The 10,000-nt window shown below is 49.0% G+C and overlaps 1 protein-coding gene across 1 annotated transcript in view; it reads left to right on the top strand.

Annotated features, from left to right (window-relative positions):
- AP2M1 (adaptor related protein complex 2 subunit mu 1) overlaps positions 1-10,000 on the top strand; it is a 1,300,958-nt gene that overhangs the window by 36,256 nt on the left and 1,254,702 nt on the right. The window contains exons 3-4 of the mRNA XM_044070763.1: positions 2,072-2,075; positions 5,693-5,695. Coding sequence (XP_043926698.1) covers positions 2,072-2,075; positions 5,693-5,695 — 7 coding nt within the window. The remainder of the gene's footprint in view (positions 1-2,071; positions 2,076-5,692; positions 5,696-10,000) is intronic.

Genomic DNA, 10,000 nt, shown 5'->3' with positions numbered 1-10,000 from the left:
AATTCCAACACATGTGAGAGATGCAACCATATAGCCAAACTGGAGGCTAAGCTCTCTCAACTCAGTACTGGCGTAACCAGTCAGGAGGAGAAGGAAACCGCACTCACTACAATTCCAGTCTCACATAGACCTACCACGACAGCAAACCAAACACATAAACACACACACATACTCGGAGGCTCTAAATAAAAATTTGCCTAAGCAGCAGAGACCTCCAAAGCAGACTCAAGCAACCGCTACCCCAAAACAAAACACGTGCAACACATAGCTCACAAAGCCTGTGTGCCGAATAGTCACATCCCTTAAGGCTAAACAACACATCTGATACACTTGTAATAGGTGACTCTATCGACGGGCACACTAACGTCCCGCTCACCAGGCTGAACAAGGAGGAGGTCACTGTGCGCTGCCTGTCGGGCGCTAGGATCCGCCACATAACACAAGCACTCAGGTCACTCCAAGGCAAGTACAAATATGACTCCGTCATTGTCCATGCTGGTGTGAATGACCCGAGACGTACCTCCCTGGACTACATGAAGAGACATAGAGGATCCCTCTGAGCATGTAGCCCAGGCCGGTATGACCCTGACCTTGAGTAGCATCTTACCCTCACCAAGAATGATGCCACAAGATGATTAATTTCAACAGTTGGCTTAAGTATTGGTGTCATTCAGAGGGGATCCAGTGCCTGTCAGCCTGGGATGACGTGCTCGACAAGCCACGATGCTTCGCTAGGGACGGCTTGCACCTGTCACCCCTGTGCTTTCGGATATTGGCAAAGGCACTTGCTACCCCCATAGTGCCTTTTTTAGGCAATGCTCAAAAGACAAACCCACCTCCATAGGTATCTCAAAGGATAAGAAACTAAGAGTAATGCTACTCAATGCCAGAAGTCTAAACCTCAAGATGTATGCACTCAAAACTCTCCTTAGCATGGAGAACATGGATATCTGTCCAGTAACCAACCTGGTTCAAGCCTCCCAAGAGCACCCCAGCACTACCAGGTTATACCTCATACCATGCTTTTCGGCCCCAAAACTTGGACCAAACCAGAAAAGGAGGGGCGAGTATCAATATTCGTCAAAGATGCCCACACCTCCAGGTTGGTGGCACAGCACGAAGCATTAGAGACTATCCATGTGCAACTAACAGTGGATGTTATGTGATCCTATCTCGCCTACATTCTGAATGATGGGTTCGGAGCCGATCCCTCGGCTCCGACTCGGCACGCTTATGCCAAAGAGCGAAGTCTCTTATTGGCTGAGCTTACTATATCCCAGGATGCACCACTACCAGTCCCCCAGATCTCGTTTGCCGCTTCCCTGCGAAGACGTGGTCTCGAGCTGGCTGGGCTGAGTAGTTTTATTAACTAACTTTTCTGTCAGTTTTTTGCTATTTTTGCTCACAAAAGCTGTTTTAACGGCTATCGCTAACTTTTGTGTATGATTGGATTGTAAAATTGTTGTGTGTGATTGGTTGAGTTTGTTTTCGCCCCCTCCATCCAGGGCCTTCCCGGACTGTCAACCCTTAATACTTACAGGGTCTCTAGTGTTTCTATAGTTGGTTTAGAGTTCCCTGTCCTTTTTTTACAGGAAGTGTTTGCAGTAAGCTTAGCTTTATCATCAGCAAGAGTTTAGTTGTTTACTTTCCTGTCAAAGTGAGTGTAACATCATGTTTCAAACCCCTAGGCCTTCGGGCTTTAAAAATGTTCAAATGCGGGTTTAAAATGTCTATCACAGACGATCATTCGCTCTGTGTATATTGTCTCGGGCAAAGCACTTGCAGGAGTCGTGCAGTGTATGTCACGCTTTTTCCTCAAGGGTCCTCCAGGAGAGGAAAAATAAATTGATTCTTAAAGGGTTAGTTAAACCTTCCTTTGAAGAAGCCTTGGCATCCTCTCCTGCTCGCCAAAAGAAAGGGCTTCGTTCCGACCAGTCGGTCGGATCCGACTGCCAAGAAACTTAGGCAGGCCTCCTTCGCTCCAAAGACTTCGGAGCCGAGGTTGAACGGTCTGCCTCGATGCCACCAGTATCGACTCCTCTGGCTTTGGAGCCGATGGCTGGGCATCGAGGCGGGTCACCTTCGCCGCTCCGCTGCTCTCGGAGCCGACAAGGGTCGCCCGCCAGACACTTCCTCCTCAGCGCCAAGTCTACCTCGCACCGATGGAATCTGCTGTGAGTATTCCTCGGCGCCGATACTCATCGAGTCGCCTCGAGCCGGTCCCCTAGCCCTTTGGGGCCGATGGAGAGGCCTTCGAACCCGCTCTATTTCCTCTCGGTCTCGAGGATGTCGGATTCTGATATAGACAGGGTGCTACAAAGACTGTTCCAGTCCCCAGTCTTCCAAAAATTTGTTTCGTTCCGACCCAGCTGGTTTCGGAGCCGATGACCTTGGCCCACCCATTGCCATTCCTCCTCCGACTGCTTCGGCTCTGTCGGAGCAGGTGCTGTTGGAGCCGGTGGAGATCTCAGGGTCGGCTCCGACCCTTACTCCAACCCGGCCTTCGGGTCCGAGTTTGGTACGCGGACTTCTTCGGCTGGACCCGGGGTGATGTTTGGGACCTATGCTGTTCCGAGCCTCCCTCGGTGCTTCGCTGCGGGACTTCCGTCGGCTATCACGGCTCGAGTCCGGACACTCCCAGGATTCTGGGGTCCGCTTTCAGGGCCATGAGGAGTGCCTTGGCCAAGTCCTTCGCCATCTCTCCGGTTTTACCAGCACCTTCCCTGGGCGTGGAGACTGGGTCTTTGGCAGTTCCCCTGTCCGTAGCCAGCGGAGCCCCGAGGCCTGAGGTTACCCCAGTGGGGTTCCTCCTCCTGAGGGTTCTTCGAGTTGTCTTCAGAGGAACCCCAAGGAAGAGATCGCAAGAGGAAGCACGTGGACTCCCGAGTCTATTACATCGACACTGATATGGATGATGCAGAGGGGTCCCCAAGTCGCCCTCGGATGATGTCTCATTTGCAGACATCTTAGAGATCCTCAAACAACGAGGCGGCTGGATATCCAAACCCCCCTCTGCTGACGAGTCAGTGCTCAAGGCCTTTGGGGCTCAGCCCTCCGCCTCCTGGGTGTCTCCGCCCTTCGAGCTTCTGGATTTAGTTTGTCGAAGGGCGTGGGAACATCCAGATACCGTGGAACCAGTCCCTTCTCGTCCAAATAAATTTTTATCTGCTCCCCCCGAGAAGGAGTTCCTTACTAAAGGCGTGGCTGTAGATGCCATGGTGGTGGCATCTGCTACACAACAGGACGTGGCAGAGGCTTCAACGTCCGTCCATCCTCCTAATAAGGAGTCTAGGAGTATGGATAGGTACGGGAAGCGCACCCTGACTTCAGCGGCCTTTACCTTAAGGTCTCTGAATTATTTGGCACATTTTACCAGGCTTCAGAGGGATCTGGTCAAGGAGTTGTCAGATTCCTCTCAGGTAACCTACCTGAGCAGCTAGCCCAGTCGGTTAGTTCTCAGTTGGCTATCCTTACGTCAATTTCTAACTCGTCCATGAGGCTCATTTCCTATGCGGCCCGGGGCGGGTAGAGCGGCAGGCACAGGCGTGGCTCACGTAGACAAGCCTGGCTCCGCTTGTGTCAGTTTCATGGAGGCCTTCAAATCTTCCTTCGACGCTCCCTTTGACGGGTCCTCATTGTTTGGACCCAAGGTGAAAGACACCCTTACCCGCTGTGAGCAAGAGGGAAAAACGTTATCTGCGTCAGGTGCCAGTTATTCCACTCCTTCGGCCTTACCCCAAGGCTAAAGGAGGGGAAAATGTGGTTCCGCAAATCTCGCAAGTTTTTCTCCCAACAGCAGGAAGATTCCCGTCCAGAGGCAGAGGCGGGAAATTTTTCAGGGAGCCGCCGTCCCAGAGGCGGCACAGGGCCCCGCAATTCTGGAGACCGCGAGTCCTTTCGTGGCTCTTCAGCCTCCCACACGCCATGAGGGATTGCCCGGCTGTGCTGCTCGGAGCCAGTCGGGTGTCGCTTTTGCCAAGCACCTAAAAGCCTGGGAGTCAATCACTCAGGACAGATGGGTGCTTCGATCATTGCCGGAGGTTACACCATCCCATTCAAATACTCAACCCCACCGTCCAAGAGAATCCCGGACCCACCACCCAGTCAAAGGGAAATAGCAGCCGCAGAAGCTTTAAAGCTGCTAGAAAAAGGAGTCATCCAACCGGTCCCCACAGACCAGATCGGATCAGGAAATTACTCCAGGTTCTTTTTAGTGCCAAAAAAGACAGGGGACCTGAGACCAATATTGGATCTCAGCAGACTGAACCAATCCGTCACGAAATCCAAATTCAATGGTCACGTTACAATCCATTCTCCGTTGTTGGAGAAGGATGTTTGATGTGCTCCATAGACCTCAAGGACGCCTATTATCACATACCGATACATCAGGCGTCCAGAAGGTATCTGCGCTTCAGCCTGGGAGTCAGTCATTACCAATTTTGTGCTCTGCCCTTTGGTCTCACCACAGCCCCAGGGTGTTCACCAAGTGTTTGGCAGTAGTGACGGCTCACCTGAGAAGTCTTGGATTCCAAGTGTTTCCCTATCTCGACGACTGGCTCCTGACTGCCACCACCAGGCATCTACTAATGGACAATCTCAAAGCCACCATCTCCCTGGGTGTTTCCCTGGGGATTACATTCAATTGGTCAAAGTCTGTCTTGCTGCCCTCTCAACGCATAAAGTTTATAGGGGCAGAGATAGACTCAAGATTGATGCGCGTCTTCCTTCCTGCCGAAAGGATCCGAACTTTACAGGGCCAAGTTCAAGCTCTGATCTCGAGATCCAAAGCCCCAGCCAGGATGGTCCTACAGGTTTTAGGCTCAATGTCTGCCACGGTTCTTTTAGTTCCTCTAGCAAGATTACACATGAGGATTCTTCAGTGGCTCTTGTCAACTCAATGGTCCTTTCAGGATCTTCCCCCCAATCATCACATCATGATTATGGAAATATGCAAAAGGGACCTTCGCTGATGGCTTCAGACATCCAACTTGGATCAAGGAAAACCCTTTGTTCTCCCCCCTCCAGTGGTTACCCTGACGACAGATGCCTCCCAGATAGGGTGGGGGGGGCATTGTCTGGGCAGGCTAGTTCAGGGCTCCTGGCTTCCAGACGAAGCTCTTCTCCACATCAACGTGTTGGAGATGAGGGCTGTACTTCTATCCCTACAGGCCTTACACAAGTTTCTTCCTCAGGGCATCATCGCCATCCACACAGACAACATGTCGGTGGTCTGGTATCTGAACAAACAAGGAGGGACCAGATCGCACCCCTTTGCAGAGAGGCCATGAGAGTGTGGGAATGGGCTGTAGCTACCAACCGCTTCTTGGTAGCGACCCACATCCCGGAAAGTCAAATGTATTGGCGGACAAATTAAGCAGGACAATTCTCTCCTCATGAGTGGTCTCTAAACCGCACAGTAGCAGCCCAGGTTTTCAAGAGATGGGGACGCCGTTGCCACCTATTTGCAACTCCACAAAACACCAAGTGCCAAAGGTTCTTCTCCTTGATCCCACATCAGGAAGTACCAGCCATGGATGCTCTAGCACAACCTTGGCCAACAGGGCTACTTTATGCCTTTCCTCCAATTCCACTTCTTCCCAAAGTTATTCAAAACGCTTCTCAACTGGGGTCTTCAATGATTCTGATTGCCCCATACTGGCCTCGTCAGATATGGTTTCCTTACTTGAAGAAGCATGCAGTGGACGATCCGTGGACCTTAGACCTAATTCCGGACTTGCTAATCCATCAGTCGGGACATTGGCATCAGTCCCTTCAATCTTTGAAATTGACAGCTTGGCTCCTCCACTTCCGACCTTAGTTAGAAGGCACACACTAGACCCGGAAGTTGTTCACATTTTATCTTCGGCCCACAAACCCACCACTAACAAATTGTACCTTAGTAAGTGGAAGAGGTTTGCTATCTGGGCTCAACTCAAGGGCTTAGACCCTATCACTGCTCCTGTCCCAGAGGTTTTGAAATTCTTAACATCCCTGTTTAATCAGGGATCTTCTGTCTCAACTATTAAAGTCCAACTAGCGGCTATCTCTAAATTCCACGAATCCACGGATCCTCCTTTGATGAGCAGCAGACTATGCAAAGCGTTCATTAAAGGTGCGAGCCTATTAAGACCACCAGTTTTTCATCCTGCACCTCCGTGGGATCTTGATTTGGTGCTTGGCATTAACATCTCCCCTTTCAACCAGCTGCTACATGCGAGTTAAAATATCTGTCTTGGAAAACGGCATTCTTAGTGGCTATTACTTCTGCAAGAAGAGTTTCAGAGCTTCAAGCCCTGTCTATTAAGCCACCGTACTTGATTTTCCACAAGGATAGAGTATCACTTAGGCCTAATCCATCCTTTGTCCCAAAGGTCTGTTCTAGTTTCTGTCTTCAACAATCTCTAGAGCTACCAGTTTTCTTTCCAAAATTCTCCAATGAAGCAGAATACACTCTCCATAAATTGGATGTTCACAGGCAATTACGCTTCTATTTAGACAGGACTCAGCAACTTCGTAAGTCAGACCAGTTGTTTGTGTCCTTCTCAGTAGCTTTTGTGATGGTTTGGCCCAATTTATTATCTCAAAATGGATCAGAGATTGCATAACTCAGGCCTATTCTTCTTCGAATAAGCAGCTTACAACATCTATCAAAGCTCATTCTACCAGAGCTATGGCTACTTCTATAGCCTTTCATTCCAAGCTCGCTATATCGGAAATTTGTGCTGCGGCTACTTGGTCCAACCCGCACTTTCATTTCCCACTACAAATTGGATGTGGCATCTAAAGGACGAGCATCATTTGGTTCCACGGTACTCAGGAGTGTTTTCCAGTGAGCCACCCAGGATTCAGGTGCTAGGGACGCTGTCCCATCATTCAGAATGTAGGCGAGATAGGATCACATAACATCTTTTAGTTATGTACTCACCATAACTTCAGATGTTTGGGATCCATCTCGCCACATTCCTGATACCCACCCTCCTTCCCCTGCCTTGCAGATCAGAAGAGATTGAACGGTTTTGAGTTCAACTGTTTTATCTTGTTTCATCTGACGATGTTATATAAGCAGGGTATGCGTGTGTGCATGTATGCGGACAAACTAGATCTGGGGGACTGGTAGTGGTGCATCCTGGGATATAGTAAGCTCATCCAATAAGAGACTTCGCTCTTTGGCATAAGCGTGCCGAGTCGGAGCCGAGGGATCGGCTCCGAACCCATCATTCAGAATGTAGGCGAGATGGATCCCAAACATCTGAAGTTATGGTGAGTACATAACTAAAAGTTAAAACTGCCTTCCAGTTTATAGCCTGCTACAGACCATCCTCCCAAAACCCAGGAACCCCACTCTGCCTTCCTGAGAACACTGGAAAATATGAAGGTCTCTCCAAACACCATTATATTGGGCGACTTCAACTACCCAAACATAGACTGGGAGCATTACTTTAGCTCCAACACCCTAGCTCAAAGGTTCCTAGAATTATTAACTCAAAGGCTATGGAACTTGTTACCACTCCAACAAGAGGGGAAAACATACTGGACCTGATTATCACCAACATGGGGACTCTATGCTCCAGGCCAGAAGTGTATCCCTCACTGGTAAGATCAGGCCATAAACTAATCTCACTGGATATTCACATCCCGACCCCACACCCTGCCCAGAAAACCACAGTGAAAAACTTTTCTAAAGCAAATTTCACACTCCTCAAAAGCGAGGTGGAATCCTTCAAAGCCCCTGGGCCTGTGGAAAATACGGCCCAGACCGCAGAATTCTTTATAAACGCTTTCTGTGAACACCTTCAGGAATGCATGGATCATGCAATCCCAAATAAAACCAATACCCAATCCTCCAAAGGCAGATGTCCTATGTGGTGGACTCCAGCCATAAACAAACTATACAATAGAAGGAGGAAGCTACTACATGATAGAGCAAAATCCCAAAAAGGGAAGGCATCTCTGAGTGTTGGCAAAAAACTACGGGCACTCCTAAAATAGTCTAAGGCCAGCTTCGAGAGAAAGATTGCACAGGACACTAAGGGTAATCACAAGGCTTTCTTTAGTTATGTTAGGAACCTGGGTGGGAATTCCCAGATATGCTCAGAATTAGTCCAAAATGACAAAAAATACACCGAACCTAGAGACATTGCCAACATCCTAGCTGACGGTTTCAGCGCAAACTCCCCTCCCCACCAAAAGGGCAAATATCTATCCCAGCAGAGTGCTGCCTCCCTGGTATCTCAGATGCTCAGGTAAGAGCCACCCTCTCCACAGCAAAAAAACACAGCATCAATGGGACCAGACTGTGTCCCGTGCTGCGTCCTACATGAACTCCAAGAAGAGCTAAACCCAAACATAAAACTATCTCAGCCTTACCACAGGATATGTACCCAAAGAGTGGCGTACAGCAACAGTGGTCCCTCTTCACAAAGGTGGTGCCTCAACAGATCCTGGAAACTATTGCCCCATAAGCCTGACTAGCTTGGTCTGCAAAGCTATGGAAAGGATCATCATGGACCTCATAAATAAAGATATTGGGCACCTACAGACACTGGATCCTACCCAGTTTGGCTTTAAGGGCAGATCCTACCTCTTAAACCTGGTCGATTTCTTTGAAACAAGTCACCAAGGCCATTGACGAGGGGTAGGTGGTCCACACAGCCTACATGGACCTCGCAAAAGCCTTTGATTAAAATACCCCGCTCGGGCATTATAGATAAGCTCACCAGCTTAAATATAAACCCCTATGTCACTAGATGGGTTGCAAACTGTCTCTAGGACAGAACCCCTATGGTTAGAATTGCTGGAGCCATGTCAGACTCCAAACCAGTTAGAAGTGGCGTCCCACAAGGCTCAGTCCTGGGATCTCTCTTGTTTGGTGTATATTTCTCTGAGGTACAGGCCAAAACGGAAGGACTGTGGCTGACCAAGTTTGAAGATGACTGCAAACTGGGCGCCATAATCGAGACTCCAGCCGACACAAGCATCCTCCAAAAGCACCTCATAGAAACAGACAACTGGTGCCAGAACCATGGCCTCAAGCTAAACGCCAAAAAGTGTATAGTCAATCCCTTTGGCAAAAACAAAGTGCCCACAAATTACCACATAGGTGGTAATCCATTAAGTACAGAAGAAGTAATTAGGGACCTGGCGACCCAAGTTGATGTCAATCTCTCATTTGACAACCACGTGGCCAAAGTGGTTAGAAAAACATTTTATATCGCCCACCTAATCATGAAGGGATTCACATCTAGATCAAGGAAGGTCATCGTGCCTCTTTACTCATCCCTCATCAGGCCCATAATTGAGTACAATACCCCTTTTGGGATGTACCTTACCAGACACTGCAGCAACTGGAAAGACCCCCAAAAGTACCTCACCAAGAGGATCAAAGGGCTCAAACAGATAACCATATGCTGCCCAGTTAAAGAAACTCCAGCTCTCCTCAGTGGCATACTGCCTGCTCAGAGGCGATCTGTGCCTGACATATAAAGCCATGTCCAACCCAGAATTAATGGACATGCTGCACCTCAGAAAATCCAAATCCCATCGAACTACGCGCTCGAGAGACTTGAACCTCAGCACTGAAATAAATAGGACATGCTGGAGGGACAGATTCATAACCCAGAGGCTCCCCTCACTCTGGAATAAAATCCCAGTCCAGGTTAGGCAGAGTCCCTCATTGACTCTCTTAAAGAGGAATCTTGAGTGGATGGGGGATCGTAGGTTTACCCTGGGTATCACTTCTGTGTCACTGTTGGACAGAGGCACAGTATACTAACCTCGAAAAAGGGCATAGCAAAATTAATTTAAAATGGGTGTCGAAAGCCGAACACACTCTGGCTAGGCTTATAAATGCCCTAGGGCAGACAGCCTAATAGAACATGCTGGAGGGATAGATTCCTGTCACAGAGACTCCTCATGCTTTGGAACAAAATTCCTAACTACATCAGGCAGAACCCCTCACTAACACTCTTCAAGAGAAACCTTGACGAGTGGATGAGTAACA

This window comes from Protopterus annectens, chromosome 4.part1 (genome assembly GCF_019279795.1).
Source record: "Protopterus annectens isolate FY-2018-M chromosome 4.part1, PAN1.0, whole genome shotgun sequence".
Taxonomy (NCBI): domain Eukaryota; kingdom Metazoa; phylum Chordata; order Ceratodontiformes; family Protopteridae; genus Protopterus; species Protopterus annectens.
This window is presented reverse-complemented; position numbering and strand designations above follow the sequence as displayed.